The 19,939-nt window shown below is 43.3% G+C and overlaps 1 protein-coding gene across 2 annotated transcripts in view; it reads right to left on the reverse strand.

Annotated features, from left to right (window-relative positions):
- Positions 1-19,939, reverse strand: part of SUFU (SUFU negative regulator of hedgehog signaling) — an 85,118-nt gene that overhangs the window by 35,964 nt on the left and 29,215 nt on the right. For both annotated transcript variants that reach the window (XM_051617405.1, XM_051617404.1), the window contains exons 4-6: positions 4,863-5,005; positions 2,270-2,355; positions 120-192 (exon numbers count right to left, since the gene is read on the reverse strand). In XM_051617405.1, coding sequence (XP_051473365.1) covers positions 120-192; positions 2,270-2,355; positions 4,863-5,005 — 302 coding nt within the window. The remainder of the gene's footprint in view (positions 1-119; positions 193-2,269; positions 2,356-4,862; positions 5,006-19,939) is intronic.

The following is a 19,939-nucleotide window of genomic DNA, read 5'->3' on the forward strand; positions in this document are numbered from 1 at the left end:
TTGAGAAGATCGCAGTGCCTTTACAGAACAGAAAATAACAGAACTGTTTTCTACTGTTTTTAAACCAATTCTCCTTGGTCACTACAAAAGACATGATATTTTATAAACTAAAGACATACTTGCAGATGTGGATCAATCTCAAATATTGTCTCTCCTCTTCGCATATCTGTTATCAACCATGGGCCTCCAGCTCTACAAAGAAAGAAAGGTAATGAACCAAATGAGGACTTAGTACTCCCCAGAGTCCTTCGAGAGGATCTGCGCAGGAAGGAAGCACAAGAGAGAGTTTAAAACAAGCCAGGAAGCCCCTCTAAGTTGTTTATGCATCCCACAGTACGCATTCGTCCTTTACATTTCTGAAACATGTGATGAAAGCCCTCCATGATCTAGCTGTTAACTGCCTGGTGTCTTGCACCACCAAGTCTTGCAAAGCAGTCAGGATTGACACAGGCTATTCTCTGTGTGGACCCATGTACTCATACAAGATTGAGCTGGGTTTTAATCTTACAGGTAAGTGAATCTGGATCAAGAAGTCCAGTTTAGCCTAGGTATAAGCAAGATGGGCAAGGCATGAGGTCAAGATTTATACCTGTATTACATACCTGAAGATGCAGCAGAGTCCCAATGGGACTGCACTTTTTGCTGAGATTGGCAGTCATGTTCAGTACCATAAAAAGCTTACTGCTCTAATAAATATCCTCACAACAGACATTTTGCCCAGTTGGTACTTAATGGTCAAGTACTCAGATGGTTCAGGGAAAGCTTTGTTTTCATTAGCCATAAAAGTCAGAAGGGTCAAGATGTGTCCCAAAAAAGGTGACAGAAAGCAGCTTACTCTGAAGCTGAACTACTGGAAGACTTTACTTTGGGTCACAGTGCAGGCAGACTGCAGAAGTCAGCCTTAGGTGGTGCTTTTCATTTGAAGTAACAACTGACGTCTTTTGGAATTGCCATAAACATTTTCATCTTTTCATGAGATACTTTGTTATTGCAGTCAAAAGCCCCCTCCTCTGGCCTTGTCTGTGTTACAGTCTCTTAAAGCACTTGAAATGGGAGCAGTAAAAGTTAATATTTTATAGCTTTTCAGATGCATCAATAGCCACTTTTTTTTACATCACTTTGGAAGCTGTTAATTATTAACTGCAGAGGTGCCACCTGCTTCAGTAGCTCACTAGGATGCAAGAGACTTTTACCCTGACTCTGCATCAGGGGCTTAGTACTTTGCAGCTTTGTCTTTGAATCATGCACATTTGGGTTTCATTTTATCCTTGGAAAGGTGCTTCTACCACAGCACAAAACCAAAAACCAACACGAGAACAGACTGAGGAGAGGGATGCTATATCTGTATTGACTTAGAGAAGCCAAGGGAGCTAAAGGAAGTGTTCATTGTCTTGAGGTCCCACAAACAAACCTTGCAGCTGGACAAATTCACTCCACTCTAGGGCATTTGTATAAATTACCTGCATTTCTGCCTGAAGGAAAAAATCAAATTTAACAAGTCCGGCAGCAAAAGATGGACTCTTCCAAATAATCAGTCTATGAAAGGTCATTATGACTCTATAAAGTGTATTGTTGTGTCCAGGACCACATATTCAGAACCATTTTGTTTAAAAAAATCTTTTAAGCTATAGTTACATGGCAGTATCTTCCACTAAATATAAGAGAAAAATATTTAAACAAAACACGAGCAAGCCAAGAAAGTTTAGCTGCAACCTGGCAGCAAGTAAAGCATCAACATATAATTTAACAATTAAAACCCATCTCCTCCTTAACCCAATGACATCTTTGTTTTGCCATGGGAGAAATAACAAACAACTTGCATGAACACTCCTACTGCAAATTGGCTCACCAAGAATGGGGCCAGCTTGAGAGTGACTTTCTTACTTTCCAGAGAGTACCCAAGCTTTGCTTGGCATTGGAAGTCAGCCCCTCTCCTTCCTTCCTTTTGAACTACCCAGAGAGGTCACCAGTAACAGTTATCCCAGCTCTCTCAGGAAGAACCAATGAGAAAATGCTGCAGGCATAAGAGGAAGGAAATTAAGCTTTCAAGACCTCACTCTGTTTCACCCTGAACATGTCAACTTCCACATGCATTAATCTGCCATCTAAGCATCTGTGCGTGAGAACAGATTTGCAATGAATTCCCATCTCTTGCTACAGCACAGGATTAAGTAAGTTCCATCAACAAGTTAAAAATTATTAATAAAAATAAACAACTGAATTGTTCTCTATGGGAACGCTCCCCTATATGGGCTATATGAGCACTTACAATGGGACAGTCCGAAGCAGTTCCAAGATCCCTTGCCCGTTCCACTGTTGAGCCGCATGCAGTTCCTCAGTGCAAACCCCAACAATCTGGAATAAATGAAAACAGATACTAAACTGGATGGGAACTGTGCAAGAACTGCAGAGAAATTGTGCCACATGGTGCTAGATAAAACAGTTCAGATACAGAGAAGCACAATTGCTTTAAAGTAAATAGATGAGTGAGGACAAATGGAGCAATAGACAAGAGAGGGATTCTGCAATTCCTTATGTACTCCCTCCACACTTACCATGTGAAGTGCCCTAGTCATGTAACATTTAATCTTGCATTGCATGTGTGAACTTAACTATGAGGATGGCCTGATGAAAGGTATACTGAAGATCCACTAGTCTGTTCTCACTTTTCAATCTAGTACACACAAGATAGGACAGGTTAGGGTCTGAGCACATGGAAAAACACTACTCTGTCAGCCAACTGCTAGGGGCAAATGCAATACTGCACCAGCAATTTCAGCTAGGCAAAGGACCCGCTGACACAAGGGAATGCTTTGGTGCTCATAAATCCTTGACCAGCTCAGTTTGCTGACTAGTTACATCTTACCCGGCACCATAAAGTAAAGCTGCTTACACACCGCATAATCCACTCCTCACTGCAGGCAATTGCAGGCTTCTGCCTTCCTGTATAAGGCAGGATGTGTTTGCTTTTCAGGATGGGAGCTGCCACACTGAGCAATACCAGATGTCTCTCACAGCAGCTGAGATCAGCCACTTCAAATGAAGGGGTGAAACACCCTTCAGCTGATCGGGAAGGCAGTTTCTTCCTGATCCATCGACCGCTGGCTTGTGCCTTTCAGCACAGTGATTCACCTTTGGGATGAAAAATTATTTTAGCCATGGCCTTCTATTTTCTTCCTCCATACTCTGTGCCTTGGAAACAATGACAGTGACTTTTTGGTGAAAAATCTGTTCAACTGATATTTTATCAGAAAAGAGGAAAACTGAAAACTAAGTTCTGAAGAGCAGCAAGCAGAAGTGCTTGATGAGCCTTTGCTTCAAGCATATGTCTGCGCTGACAGAGATATGTGTGGAAAACCATCACCATCAGCACATACCCAGTTCTGCATACCCTACCTCCCATGCCTCTTGGTGAGCTCACTTTCTCAGGACCCTGCCTTTGGAGATGCACTTCATCCACACCCATCTCCCAGGCTTCCTCCATGAACAGCCTGAGTCACCCTCGCTTCAGGACACCCCTCCCTGGGCCTTCACTCACTAATTACATACAAACAGCAAGACTCTAAACAGGAAATTATTCTGTGTTCATTCTTCTCTTTTTGCAATCATTTATCCTCATGGGTCAAAATAAATCCATAACAACAAGCATCAAATAAAGGGGAAAAACAAGTCAACTGTATGTGTTGCGGACAATTAGAGGCCAAGTGCCTCAGGGTGAAACAAGCTGACTGTCCTTTGATCCAGGACAGCTGGGCACTGAAGAAGAGTTGCAGACTAATGCAGCACTAACTGGGGAGCCAGCCAGGAATCGCCCTGCTTAGCTTGGCTCTTTAACTCTGCTTCCAGGACCCACGACTCACCTTTCACTGATTAATCCCACACCCATCTCTTTCTTGTATGTAAAATACAGGCTTTTGGGCACCTCAGAAAATTCAGGAAAGCCTTCACCTGTGCATGGCAGCTGCCTGGTGCAGGTCTGTGGTAATAGAGCTTCCCCTTAGATGTTGCAACTACAGCCAAGGACAAATGGGACCAACCTGAAGTTTAAATTGAACAACATGGACACTTGTACTTTCCCACAGAATGGAAGCTTTTCAATGCAGCAGAAATCAGCAGCTGGTCTGAACTATGCCAGCTCTTCCACTAAGGTTAGGAACTCTGTATGCAATTAAAAAATATCCAAAGCAGCCCCTAAGAGACATCTCTGAGAAGAACTTTGGGAAAGCAAACAAACCTGTTTGTCCAAAGAAGCTCCTCTTTCTGAACAGCAGTGTTAGATTGAATTAGATTTTTTAAATGTTTCCTTAACAAAGCAAACACAAGCCTTTCTTAAACAGTGTATCAATACAGAAAAACTCACAGCCTCTAAAAAAAAATCTGTCAACACTACAAGCTGCATTTCTACCATTAAATAATGTTGAAGCAACTCTGAGTCCTGCTCCAAATTCTTCTTTTCCTGGAATTCAAACAAAAGGACCCCTTACCAATACTGCCATAGAATTACTTTTAATTTAGCTCTACATTACTATTTAAAGATGTTTCTCTCAGCTTTTTCCCCTATGTTCATGTTTGAAATTTCAGAGCAGTAATGTAATACTCCACACTCCAGGACTGTTTCAGGGTGTAAAACTTCTCTCCATCAGACAGACCTCTGTCTTGAGAACTGAGTGTGCTATTGCTCAATCCTGATAAAATGTTTACTGAATGCCTCCAGGTAACAACTGAAAGATGAGATCCATGATAATCAAATAGGGAAGAAAGGTGGATAATAAAACCTGACTTATCAAAGCAAAGGGAATTTAATGTTAGCTGCCTTCCACCCCCAGGAGGCAACAGTCAGAGCCACCATTGCTGGGTCATACCTGTAAGAAAGTAACAAGCCCAAAAGGAGTCTGCACAGGCTGCATTTGAGGGTCTTCTGTCAGTAACATATGCTGGATTCTAGATTCACTGTTGTCCAAAGGGCTGTGCCATGATACATGATCACCGCTGCAGAAGGTGTTTTCTGCAAGGAAGAGAAACAAGAAATACTTAGTCTGTAAAGTCTGCTAGAATAGCATCTGCTCCTAATCCCCATCAGGCAGGGACCTCTGGTCTGGACCAGGACAGCAACTGGTGGGCTCTTCACAGTGACTGCCTCCAGGCATGTCTACTGAGTCTCTGACTCAGCTAAAGCACCTGAAGCAGGAAAAGGATCTCACTGAGCCATCTGAAACTGGTTTCTTACTTTGATATTAATCCCAACACATAAAATTAGCTTCTCTTTCATTTACTATTAGTCTTGTTGTCTGAGAGGGCACAGAGTCAGCAAGCCATACTGGGTGCCCATGGGACACTGATTCACGCTTACTTTGCAGCTCTGATTTGCCACAGAGAAAAGATTCTGGAATGTGTATTAAACACAAATAATATTCTTCTATATCTAATAAAAATCCCTTGTCTGCTGCTCAGCTTGTGATGGTCTAAGTCGAAGTAACTTTTTTTTCCCAGTTGTCTGATGGCTCTGGTAAAGAATTATAATTAATATGTTCCTTCTTTCCCAAACAATGAGGAAACCAGTAGGCAGAATAGACTGCATCAAAACAGTGAGCCAGAAATTTTCCTTCCCTCTTCATGACTGTAAGCATTCCTTTATTTTCCTCCTCTTCTACTTACAAAGACATAACCCCCAGATAATCCCATGATCCACAGCTGGTGCATGCCAGAAGGCACACCAGAACCCCCATCTGTATATTGTTGTCCCATCACAGGAAAGGCTAATGACTGCTTTTCTGAGTAAGCCAGAAGCAGAACAACCAGCCACGACCATTTTCACACCAACTAAAAGATGCTCCACTTGCACACTGTTCCTAGAGCATGCACAAAATGATGCTGCCTAGCTGACTGCCTTGTCTTTGAGTCTTGTGCTTGTTCCACTCCAGGTAGAGCTTTTACAGCACATATAAATAAAAAGCCTGGAATCCATATTCTCACCTCTGAGATAGGTGTAGTGCCTCAGAGATGAACCAAATGCTGCCTGCCTGCTTCCAAAGCCAGCAGTAAGCACAGTGTCCCTATCCCTGGCCAACCTAACTGATGAAGCTCTTCTGGACTACTGTACCTGTGGTCAATCCCAAAGCCAATCTTACAGGACTTTGAGAAGTGAGGCCTTGTCCACTGAAGGAGGACTAGGACATCCACTGCAGAGTGGAAAACGTTAGTGGTTGAGTTGCTGCCTGTGAAGACTGCAGCATCTGATACAATACCGACCAGGATACAATTCAGAAAAACATTCTCTTCTGCCCTGCAGCTATGAGCAGACGTGGTGTCCTGGATCTTCACCTAACCTTCTCACATCACCTTCCATGTATGTCAATAGAACATCTCTTTAATGAGCATCTACAGGGCTTATCTGAGAATCCTTGAATACATCAGCTGCTGCAACAGAAAGACAGAAGCAGCATTTGCCAGTATTTGCAGCCTTGTCCTGTCACATTAAACAACAGACACCGAGGAGTTGTTTGCATGTCGCTCACCATGCGTTGGCACCACCACAACGGTACCCTTGGTCAGCAGCAAGTGCAGGATGCTTCGGGGGAGCCATCAGCAGCAGGTAGGTAATGCAACGAGAGTCACCTTGCAACTGTTCTGGTGGAAAATCCTCCCAGTCATCGCACAGATGAGGTAATTCATGCTCACCCATCCATGCATTTAGTGAAGGGCTTCCTGGGCAACTCAGTGTTTCTCCACCAGGTGGCCCCATTGGTGTATATTTGAACATTTATTATATATGTGTTTTCAGATTAATTTATTGGACAGCTCATTTGATTAAGAATTAAAATAAACTCCAAATACCATAAGGAACTTGGCCTGAAAAACGAGGCATGTAACAGAAGTGCTGTGATAAATAAGGGAATGTTTTCCTTAGTTAAAAGTAGGAAAGAAAGAAAACACAGCAAATGCAAGCTGCTTGAAAGTGTTTATTGTTCAGTACACTAACTTGAATGCTTTCATCTCTGCGACTAAAAAGAAGTGGTTCAGATATTACTTTACTTTTAGAGCTGGGGGAAACATAAGCAGACAGAAATTAAAAACATGTTTGTTGTTTTTTTTCTTTAGTATCAAAACTGGATTAAAGAAACAGCACTTACAATGTAGTGAAGGATCTTGTGGTATTTTCCAGGTTGGCCAAAATGTGGCTGATTAACTTTTTTTAAAATTATAAAAGCCTCTCAGTCACAGTTTTCAGGAATGAAACAAAGCCACAAAGAGCTTATTCTTGGGTCCTGTCTTTATACCACAACATTTTGCCCATCAAACGCTCACACAATTCTATGCTGATCGATCGCTGCTGGTGCTGCTTCTCCTGGGAAAGCCAAGCCCGTTTAGAGCAGGTTTTCAAATGCAAATGTCTCTGCTGGAAACCCACCTGTTTATGTCCATGTGAACACTGAACACTTAGAAAATCTCCCTCTCCCTCGCATGCACATGAACACCACAAAATTCACACTGACTACTCAATTAAATCACAAAAAAAAATTCTGCAAATAACACGAAGCCGATATAAAACCTGTAAGAGCGCAAGAAAATCAGAATTATAGCCTGAAACTCAGCGCTCCCCTTGCTGCATTGTGAGCCACATGGAATGTAAGATCAGCTCTTGTAGACACTATTGCAGAACTGAGGACAGCTTAAATTGCAGGACTTGTAGCTACAGAAACAAAGGACTAGATAACCACTTTCTCTTGCCTCATACTGGAAACAGGGATGAGCATCCTCCCTTTCCACCTTCCACACTCATCTTTTCAAAATAAGACAATCAAAATCTTTCAAAGCAATTAAGTTTTAAGCAATGTTTTAGCCAGAAAATCCTAACGTTTTCATAAATGATTGATCCAAAATAATCTTATAATAAATTTGGGGCTTTCACAAATGTTCAATTAGAACATAAAACAACCAGATAAATCCTCAAAGTCATCACAGTACAGATAGATGTGAAAAGTCTCCTGTGGTTTTTGCACCTTGGTAATTTGTAGTGCTGTCAGTAACACACTGTGGACGACTTGCCTTTCATCTACAAACACATACAAATGTGCTAGTATTTCCTACACATACATACATATTTTCCATAAAACCAAGAGATGACTAGGCAAAGGACACGTGCACTCATCTCAGGTACATGATGAGCACTAACACTTCACATGGAGCAACCCACCTCAGTCAAACCTGCTTAAAGACAACTCCTTTTGTTCCCAAAAATGGATCCCCATGTCCCACACCATGCGGACTAACCGGAGAAGCAGCCTGCCATCTCCAAAGGCATTTCTGAGATCTTTGTTTTGCACTGCTGTGAACCAAGGATGGGACCAGGGCCTTAAGTGATAATGATGCCACCATGGGTCTCTCAACAACATTCATGGTGTTACAGCCATACCTCTCAGTACACATTTTGAGCCCATTGCAGGTTAACAAACGCAACACTGACACAACTGGAAGCTTCCTCTGTACAAAATACTTGAAATTACAGACATTAAAATAAGTATTAACAAACATGTGAAAGAAATCTTCTATGTAAAAAGAATATGTTATAGGAAGAAGCTTGTGTCCATCAAGCACTGACCCAGTTTAATAGGGCTCCCTGCTACAAGCATCCCAAAACTATTTCCAGTTTTAGGCTAAAATTCAGATAAGCACAGAACATTCCTTTGCAAATTATCACAGTTTAGAAAACCTAAAAATTTACAGCCTCAGCAGCAAAGCTAGTTCTGCAAAGATCCCATCACAACACTGATGCTCTCCCGGGCCCTTTTAGATTTGGGATCAGCCTCTGCTTTATCCAAGCCCCTTTAACAGCAACTATTGATACAACACTTTTCACTCTTAACAAACTCTGCTACAACAACCCTTTTGACCTGCTGTAATGCTGTGCAGATTAGCACCTGTAGCAAAGTTTCTTACTGGTTTTGAGGAGGAACTGAAGCACAACAGATGTTAAAAAGTCCCTTTTCACTGTATTTCCTAGTGAGACAACAATGCATTTGTGTCCAGAATCCAGGAAAAAGTGAGGTAGCTTTCAGCAGCAGCTGTGAAAAATCATGGGTTTCTACTTAAAAAAGCACCTTCTCTACCATTACAAGAGGAATATTATCAGTCTCAGAGAAGCAAAGGCTTCTGCCTCTTTGAACTTGTGTTACGTGAATCCACAGCAAGGCCAACAAGAGATGTAACATGTCATGGAAATAATTTTACATAATGGGAGGAGTTTAATGTATTCTAACAGTAAAGAGTAATCCTCAAACCAGTTGGTGTGTTCCCATGCTCAGGAGTAAGCTTGGAGAAGACTTCTCTGAATGGGAAAACTGTGGATGCTCTCTTCTCTGTGCGTTTGCACATTGTGCAAAATTATTTTAGCATATGGATAAATCAGCAAATCCTCAGCAGTAAACTAAGGCTCTGATTTACTGCATACAAGCTGATTCACATGGGACTGCTGTTGAATACTTCTACCTCCCAGTAAACCTGAGGCAATTACATGTTCTTTCCACAGAAGGAAGAGCTAAGCTACCTGACCTGCCTCAGGAGAAATACATATCCAGCAGTTACCACAGCAGGGATGGATATATTGGAAATACACAGGCTTGCTCATAGGAACCTCTTGGACATTCATACCCACCCTGCTTGGGAAGGGACACTTACAGGACTTAAACCTAACGCAGCAAGGTGATCCATCCTCACAGCTTTGAAATGGCTTCTTTTCCTGCAAGCTTGTGTTGTAACCAAAAACTACTGGGTTTTGTTTTGTTTTCTTTCTGTTAGGGAATGTTGATTCCATGAAATCAAACTGCCTCACAGGGAGGTACTGATTTCATAAGAACTCAACAAGGAATTAATTAAAACATTTAATTTCAAAATTACTATCTTATTTCATAATTCATAACAGCAAATCTGAAGACTCTCTCCAGCTCTACAAAAATGTGAAATCTCTAAATTTCCCAAAGACCAGCTCTTGTACTATTCTATTATGCAAAAACAGCACCTGTAAGACAGTTATACAAGACCACTCTGGTAAGCTTACCATATTTTGAAGTCTTTAAAATGTCATTATCCATTTTCTTTTACAGCCCACATAAAGCAGGTGAGGTTCCTTCATGCAACAATGGTCGTAATTCAGCTGTGCAGTCTCTCCTAACTTTACTATCCAACTGCTTTATAATGAGAACCGGGGAAATAACTCAGAGGGAACCTTTCCATTGAGGACTAGTAAATTTTCTGTGTGTAACATTGCTCATGTATTTTCTCAGAGTGCATTCTCCCCCACCTTAAATTTGACTAAATATAGCTGATGCCTAAAAAAATAAACCCAAGTCATACTCTTGGCCTCAAGATGTTTTATAAACAGTGTAATGCATGCAATCTATGCTCAAGAGGTGTTAGCTAGCTCTAGAGAGAAACACAGATTACTTCCCATTCTATTTTCAATTTCTTTTTAAAAACCAGCTAGTTTTGTGTCGACAGGATCATGCTAGGAGCCCTTACTCCCTTGAACAATAAGAGGGAGTAAGTTGAAAAGGATGGCAAACTAAGATAAGCAGTGGGAGCTGAGAGCTCCTTCCAAAAGGTGGCCCCAGGCTGAATCTGCGCCAGGGAACATCTCCAGTGAGCTTGCTAACCCTGTACTCAGAGCAGATGGGAAACTGGTGTTTGGGCACCTGGGACTCAAATATCTGCTCTGGCATGTGCACAGGGGACTGTAAAGATGAAAAGAAGGAGCTGATGCTGTTCCACCAGCAAGAAGAGAGCAAGGAAACTCAAAGCATGTCTTCTACAACTACCCAAATGGAGGTTATAGAGAGGCTGGTGTTGGTCTCTTCTCCCATGTAACGAGTGACAGGATGAGAAGAAATGTGTTTAAGTTGTGCCAGGGGAGGTTTAGGTTGGATATTAGGTGGAGTCACCATTCCTGGAGATGTTCAAGAAGTGTTTAGATGTGGTGCTTCAGGATATACTTTAGTGGTTGTGGTAGTTGGATTACAGTTGGATGCAATGATCTTGAAGATCTTTTCCAACCTTAATGATTCTATGATTCTGTCCTGGCATACAGTCCCCAGACTGAGTCTGGCACTGAGGCAGTACAGTCTGCATCACCCAGATTCATCCAAAGGCCAGAAACTTCCCCCTTCTGACATGGCCACATCATACAATTCTTTAGATAGATTTTCAAGTTAGGAAAATAGATTTGCAACCTGACCTTTCCTCTGTATCTCTTCCAAGACACCTCCTCTGAAATGTCAACTAAAATATGCAACAAAGGGGTAAAGCTGCTCTAACTAATCAGTTATAAATCCATCTGGACAGCGTGTTTCAGATTCTGCGCTCTTACTGCACGGAGTGGGGGAAGCCCTAAAGCACATGTGCTTGGCTTTGGGAGAACAGCTGCTCTACTGCACTCATATCCTTCAAGAGCAAGTTTCTGTGGAAAGCTAGGCCATCATTACATGCTCACATTTTTCTAGGGTATCTGCAAGTTGATGCTGAAAGAAACAATTGTCTTTGTCCTCCTGAGAAAGCAGCAGCTACCTGGATCTCCCCTTTGAGCTGGTAATGTTGCTTAGCTATGCTAGCACAGCCCTTGGCACTCCTCTGCTAGCTTGGGCTAAATAACAACAAATCTGCAACAGTGTGCGGCTCTGGGGATGCTGACACACAAACAAGATGACCACATCCCTCATATGAGCCAGACCTATGTTATCCACATCACTCGGAGGCTTGAAAACTCACTGCTCTAAGGGGCACAAACCTGCATTTTGTATCTGTGAGATCTCAGCTAAACTGCAGGCAGTGAGTCACAGATGTCAGAGAAATTCTGTATTTGAGGGCAAAGCAAAAAAAGGATTTTGACTTCATGACTTATGGGTGCAGGAATGTTAAAGAGGCCCCCAGTGAGTTTCTGACCAGCATGACAGTGATGCAGCCAGACGTTTAAATTGAATGCAGCTTATCCGATACATACAGAAATAATGTAATTTATTGCACTGCCATTGCCCCATGCATGGTCTGTATAATTTATTATATAAATGTATTTTCTCCAACACATTTTTAATATTCAGTCTGGCTTTGTTAAAATAAGGTAATCTGGCAATCTGTCACAAGTAAGACCTGATGCTGTTTTTCAGTACCATTTTGCAGACTGAACAGCTAGAATTAATTGAGAGAAACTAAGAGCAGATGCAGAGTCCAACAACTGAAATGTATTAGCTATATTTTTCACCAGAGCTACTTAATATATTTCTAACTAGCTCAGTTATGGATACAAGCATGCATGCAAAGATGCAGCTATAATAAACCAATACAGAAGCTAAACATTAAAACCATGTATAAAATCTCAAAGTAATACTGTTATGGCAACTCATTACAAAGATGCAAATAAAAAAAAGTAAATAAAAATACTTTGTTCAGACATTGATTTGGCAGCTACATTAAGATAATTTAGGGATAATAAAATTAATGCTAAATTCAGTCTGTCTCCTTAGTTTCCTAACCTACAAGGTTAGGAAATCCCTGCACACAGGGATTGGTAAAGGGGAAAAACAATTGTGATACAATCTGTGGAGCCCACTGGTAGTTAGTTTATAATTTCATTTTCAACTCAAGTTGAGTGTGTTTTAAGAACACACAAGTAGAATCCAAGCCAGGATATATTTGTATTACATTTTAAAAAATGCTTTTCCTCCTTGCTTTGCTTTTTCAGTTCAGTTTTTCTGTCTCGTGTCTTCTGTCTGGGAAACAGGAACTGCCTCAGCCCAGGCACTCCAAAAAGGTGCAAATTCACAAGGTGCTGCTGCCTGCTGCAGACATGCAGCATAGACTGGATAGTGGAGGAAGAATTAAATCCCTGGAGTACAATTAAACAATAGCTCCACTGCAGGGATTTAAATTGGGCTTTCAGAAAAAGCCTAATTTGAAAAGGCCTAGGCAAATCATTATTTTAAAAAACAGTGTGGAAAACCCCAGATTATTAGTACTGTAAGGACTGCTTGACCTCTGAGGTTTGAAGACAGTTTCAGAAGAGTGATGCAGATTTTTTTTTTTAATTGATCAGCAGGTTAAAAACGCAAAGTTGATTACTGCACAGCTCCAGGTTGTTAAGTCTAGAAAATTAATGATCCTTTTAAAAGAGCTCCATCAATTTATGCAAGCAGCATATGCAAACTTATTTGATCATTTAAGTCCCTTGGACTCAAAGTGAGTTGAGGGGACCAAATTCAGGCCCTCTCATGCTTCCCCAGGGTGCATTACCAGCAGGACAAATGTGAATCCTCATTCTTCTGTTCCCTGCTTAGAGAGCCATCACTCACCCCAGCTGACAGTGGGATGGTGGAAAACAGGTCTGGCTGTACTGCAGCTTCCACTGATGGGAGTTAAAAATGCTGCATTTCTTATCACAAAGCAGATCCCAGGCACCTGGATGCCTTATGTAGCATTGGAGAGTGGAACATTTTAAACAAAACACAAATTCCAAAATGTTATCATAGAATAACCTATTTGGTTCTGGGCCTCCTCTACTTCTGTTTTCCAGGACATTTCCTTCCATTCCTTACACATCTGCATGTCTGGCTTGCTCCATCTCTAGTGCGAGCACAATTTCCATGACTGCAGCCTCCGAGAATTTCTCACACAGCTCCCAGCAAGTGTGCCCAGGGCACACTCCCACCCTCCACAAGCAGTGGGCCCCCTGTCCTCTCCCTGACTCCGTAGAGCCTGCTCTGCCAGCCACCTCCTCCCACACTTCCTCTCCTCCCCACAACTTCATTCAGCCACTCCACATCTGCTCCTTACAGCCCCAGCCCAGGAGCTGGCACATCCCACAGACTTGGCATCCTCTTGGCATAAGCACTGCCTGGGGCATGATGCATCTCCTGCCTTGCTTTTGCAACAACACAGTTCTCACCTATCTACATATTTATCTGCATGGCTGCCTCCCACAGGGAGGGAAGGCTGGAGGAAGGCACGGCAGCATAAAAGGACTTACCTGGCATTGCTGACTATGGTGGAGAAAGAAAACTAACACAGATGCAAGTTGCTCCTTTGCAGTCCCACAAAACTCTGCTGCTCCAACCGTTTGCTCCCCTACACTGTCACTCGGGTCCATTGCCCCTGCATCCTGCAGAGCTGAGCTGATTTAATCTCCTCCAACAGGTGAGTGGGACAATCTCCGTACCCTCTCCATCCCCTAGCCCAGCAGCCACAAGGAAGGAGTCATGCACTTGCCAAATCCCAAGCTCCAGGCCAGGCAAGACACCCTTCCACCTCTGTCCATCTGTGCTTCCACCAGCTTTCTGCATCCTTCACATGAACAAGACATTTTACAGCTCCCCTTCAAATGATGGTGCTTACATCTTCAGTAGTTTCAGAAACTGAATAGCCTCAGGATGGGGTGGAGGCCCAGGAAGGAGAAAGGATGTTTTACAGCAGGATCTTCTGTCAGATAAAGACTCAGCTCAAAATAGGTATTTAATGACAGTTTATTTACAGATTATGCAGTCCCACGTGGGCAATTTGAAGAGATACTTGCCTTTCATTTAAAAACCCTACCCTGTATTCTGACACCTGAAATCTAGAATGTTTTATGGTTACCTGAATGTTTCCTAGCCAGGTGCAACGAGAACAACCTTCAGCAACATGTAGGTGTCCTCAGCCAGGGAAGAGAACTTCAGCAAGAGAGAAATACTTTTTTTCTTGTTGTTGGACCTCCTACATACTTGCACATGTGCAAGCCACTGAGGTGGATGGATGCTTAGACGGACACAGGAGCACCATAAGACTGTACAGTCACTTGTGATCTTTCCCTAGATATCTGTCTATGAGATGTTTCTGTTGAGGAGCTTTCAAGGAGCTAGAAGAGGAAGTGAAGGCACTATCCTCCTCTGAAGGACCCAAAGAAGATGCAAGCAGGGTCTTTTAATAGCCTTCCCAGCACAAATGTCCAACAGAAAGACTGCAAGACTGCACTAGGATATCCCCCTTAGCAAAAATTACTCAAGAAAGGGAAGACAGTCTGTGAGAAAACACCTACAGAGTTGTCATATTGTAATCTCTTCAGAAAAGTTATTGGGTTACCCAGAATTAGTTCCGGGGTTTATGAAGGACAGGGATCTTAGGGGGAGCACTGTATCATTTTTCTTAGTGGTTGATTATTTTCTCTTACATTTTCAGGAATTTAAAGCTTGCACAGGCCAAACTTTTGTTTTACTTTGGCAAAGCAGGAGGCCAAAGGGCAGGAAACAGAGGTACTTTGTATTCACACATATTTGTGTAAAATATTAGTTACGCCTTGAGCATTACCAACCCATTACAGTAGTGCAAGAGAAACATAAACTGAGTCCAAGAGCTATATTTATGGTTCAAATGCAAAATGATCAGCCTGTTTATGGAGCATCTTTTGAAATGACATCCCAAGTGTTCCAAGATGATTCCTTTAAGGCCCTGATTTTAAACCAAAAAGCAAGAGAGTTCACTTTCCACAGGCTCTTGCCTGCCTGTAGCCTCTGAATATACTCTTCCAGTTTCTCTTCCCCACCAAGAACAAAACACTCCTCCTGCTGTGCCCATTTGCTGCCTCCTGGCTGAGCAGGCTGCTGCAAAGGGTCTTTGCCTCCGAGGCTGACAGAAGATGGTCTGTAATGAGCTCCGTGTACTGCTACTCTTGCAGGCAGAGTAGGTTAGTCAGAAAGCACAGTTTGAACACCACTTGCTGCACAGATCTTCAATAGAAAGTGCAAGAAGGGGGATACATAACAGTCCAGCTCTGTCCACTCTTCTCTGCAGTTTCATCTAACATGGGCTTGGCAGCTGTCAAGGATAAAAATGATCCTATTCACAAGGCTACTAGTACTTATAACCTTCAAACTCTCCTCTGTGCATCCCAAACAATTGCACACAGGCAGCAAGAGAGGATGCTTCTGTGACTGCAGAACAATCCCCCTGTGTTGTGGCTTTCAGCTCCTGGATAGGAGGAGGCAACACTATTCTGTGCAGAAGCCTTTAACCATTAACGCGGCTGCTTCCGTTTCCCAGAAAAGGCCGGGTGAGACAAAGACTTCATATATAAGAGGCCAAAGGACCTCACACCAGCAGGAGGTGGAGTTTTCTGCTTTCCCCAAGCTGTTTCCTTTGTTTTGCATTCCTCCTTCAGTACAGGGGACAGAGCCTTTGTCCGAGGCTGGGCTGACCATGTGCAGTTTCTCCCTCGCTGCCTTACCCAGGAGTCAGAGGTGCTTTTCTTAAGGAGGCTTGCTGGTTCAGCATGTCAGCTCCTGCTCACCCTCCTGCTGCAGGGAGGCTCTGGGTAGGATGGAGAAAAGACTTCCTGCAGGGAGCTCAGCTCCCCTCCGCTTTGGGCAGAAAACAATAGCAAGATCAGTTCTGATCCTGAACTACAGCCACTCGCGATCAACACCTGCTGGGGACCAGCATCCAGGCACCCCAGAGCACGGGCCCTGCTGCCTGTCCTTCTGCCACCTCCTGCAGCGATGTGTAACACCATGTCCTCTCGGCCTCTGTGCCTGCTTCTTCCCTCTCTCTCCCAGTGTCAGACTAAAATGACTTGTGCATGTATAAATGCAACCATATACCAGGCTGACAAGCATTGTTCCTTTGTCCATCCCTGACATTTGGGAGCAGCCTCAGGGCACATGGACTCATGCAAAGATAGCGAGAAGACAGGTCTTTTTTTTTTTCTTTTTTGTTCTTTTAAATAAACCAACCGAACTTGAACATCTCTCCTAGGAAGAAAGGCTGAGAGAACTGAGGCTGTTTAGTCTTGAGAAGAGAAGGCTGAGAGGGGATCTTATTAATGTCTATAAATATCTGAGGGGTGGGTGTTGAGAGGAAGGGGCTAGTTGCTTTTTGGTGGTGCCCAGTAATAGGACATGGAACAATAAGTATAAGCTAGAACATAGGAAGTTCCACCTCAACATGAGGAGAAACTTCTTTACTGTGAGGGTGACAGACTGCAACAGGCTGCCCAGAGAGGTTGTGGAGTCTCCTTCCCTGGAGACTTCCAAAACTTGCCTGGATGCGTTCCTGTGTGCCTGGCCTAGGTGATCCTGCTCTGGCAGGGAGTTGGACTAGATGATCTCTAGAGGTCCATTCCAACCCCTAAAATTCTTTGATTCTATGAATGAACTGTATTGACCAGCTGAAAAACAATGAGCCAAGTTCAGTTCCCAGGCAGGAACAGGACACGAGCTGACAGAATTAAAAGGGACAGCATCAGTTGAAATCAAGCCAACTAAAACTGGGCCTAAACCTATTTTGTCTAAATTGCAGTAGCAGCTAAAAACAAGCCTCCTCTTTCAGACAGCTCTGAGATCTCTTGCCTAGAAATACTATGCAATCTGTTAAGCAGTCCAGGGAAGACAGCTTTCCTTCTACTTCAGCAAAGTCTTTTATAAGGAACAAAGACTTTCTGTGCCTCTGCTTCTGGCACAAAGCCTCTCCATGCTTTAATGTCAACCTACCTTTTGGGACTGCAGAAGGTCAAAGATCTGTTCTCAGTCAAGAGTTACAAGTTGGAGAGACAAGAGCAGCTTCCATGACTAGGCACAGGCACTACTCCACCTGATCCATGAATCCAGACAAAGTGCCGAAGAAAAATGCCCAAACTCCGTGAGGCTAGAGAGGTAGAGAAGCAAAGGCTTTAAATTTATATTGCATAGGTAGCTCATTGACGACAAGAGCCATAGACTTCCTCCTGCAAGTTGAATGAGAATAGGTGTCCTTGGAAACTCCTGGGCTTCCAGTCATGCTTTCCTACTGCTGAACTACAGAATAGAAGTGTGGAGGAGCCTCATGCACAGTTTAGGTTCACACCACCAGTGCTAACAAAGCAAAAGGAAATGTCACACAGCAGTGTTGTTGGTCCCCTCCTCTTAAGCTCCTGAGAAAGTGTCCAGCACTTTTAAAACCTGGACAGAAGGTTTAAGGACAGAAGGTTTCAGGGTCTTTTCTATTATTGCAGCAAAAAAATTTCTGTGAAGAGATTCTCTGCTGCAGCTCAATGTCTTAGCAATTCACAAGCAAAGGGCAGTGAGATACTACCCACCAAAACCAGCAAGAGCTAAATCACTGCCAGGTTGTCCCATTAGCAGCTGAAGAAGTGACAGTGCTCCAAGGTAAAAGGTGAGACTGCCTGGCACTGGGATGCCTCCAGTATTGCACAGGGGCAGCAGACTGCCTAAGCTGAATGGGAAGAGAAATGAAGTTAATTTGATCAGCCAAAATCTAAAGTTCATGCAACTCCACTTATGCTGCCAGGAAGAAGAATAGGGGTGCACCACCTGCATGGTGGCACAATAGCACTCAGCAGCATTCACAGCTGTATTTTTGCTTTATGCTCTCAGCTAGTTTACCACTCTGCCTGAGACAGGACTCACACAGAGCGAGGACAGGCCACCAGGTTTGTGCTAGCTTACAGGCTTGGAAGCCTCAGCCACAGACCTGGCCACCACAAGGTTCTTCTCTAACAACCAGCAAGACTCCTTCCTCCTGTGCCTTGGCACCCAGAGACAAAAGGGAGCTGGATATATTTCCCTGCCTCACAAGTGATGATAAAAGCACTGGACTGTGAACAACCCAAAAATTACATCCATAAAACCAGAAAAACAATATTAAGTTTTTCAAGTGGGCAGAGGGGAACTGCATTAATCTAGGGAACTGAGTAGCACCTCTACACCCCGACGCATGTGCCAATCTCAATGTCACCAGTGCCAAGACCTGCCTCTCCGCTCCTTTCCAACTGAAAATTTCCCTGCACTGAAGAACCTGAATGTTGCAGACAGTCAATATTGCTACATCTTCCCCATGAACTCCTGCTAGGGCTTGGCAACGCCACCTTAACATTAAAAGCAGGTGCTGGAATTTTACAGTCTCTTTGAGAGCAGGACAAGATGAGCTTTAATAACACCTTTCAATGAGCTCTGCTGGACCAAACCCAGAACGGTGATAGAATAAAAGCAAAACAGATTAAAGTTTTATGCCAATGACTAAACAGCAACAAGGCTTTTTGAGACTTGCCTGAGTTGCTATATCATGAGAGCAGGCAGATAGGTGTCTAGCAGCCCCATCCTTCACACGCACTCACAGAAATAACATGTGAAGTCACTGCAACACTAACTACTTTGCAAGTTGAGATACACAATCATGTTACTGCGGGTTGCAACTGCACACACAGCTCTAGGCTGAGGCTGTCACCTCTTGTGCTGCAAAAGGACAGGTTTCCTGCATCTGGCAGTGCCTCGTGTGCTGGCTAATGTGCACACACACAATGTGAGCACAGATGCAATGAGGACAAGCCTCATCTGCCAGGACATGCAACTTAGGTGTCTTGACTATTGGACATCAAACTTTGGTTAGGATGATCAGATAGCGCTTCAACCCCTGAGCATCTGAGCAGTACCAGCAATGAGAAGGTAATAAAAACGTAGTCCCAGCTCTAATGTTTTATCTGTAAAACCTTGGGACAGTATTTCAAGAGAAGATCCTTTTATGTGCCTTCAAATATCTCCTCTTAGAGTCATCCTTTCTGTAGGCAAAAAACATTTTTCATGAGGTCTCTTCACTGTTATCTGGCTGATCAACAGCTTTACACACAGATGCTTCTCTCTGGATTGATTATACAAGCAGTGCTGCAAAAGCTTTAGTTGTGATCTATAAGGTGGGGGAAAGGCTGGGTCCATCTGCAACCAGCATTTTTCTACAATGCCTATCAGGACAATTTACAAGAGCTGCATTTGGCAGTTCCCTCCCCAGCAACTTCAGAGCCTCCGCCCAGCTCGGGGGGGAGCCAGAGACAGGTTGGAGACTGAAGCACGAGCTTGGTAGCTCCTGTCGTGCCCAACACATCAGCCAACCACTCCACACACAAGCAGTCGGTTTGTTTTATCAGCCAGCACATCGTTTG

The sequence above is a fragment of the Apus apus genome, chromosome 4 (genome assembly GCF_020740795.1).
Source record: "Apus apus isolate bApuApu2 chromosome 4, bApuApu2.pri.cur, whole genome shotgun sequence".
In the NCBI taxonomy this organism is placed as follows: domain Eukaryota; kingdom Metazoa; phylum Chordata; class Aves; order Apodiformes; family Apodidae; genus Apus; species Apus apus.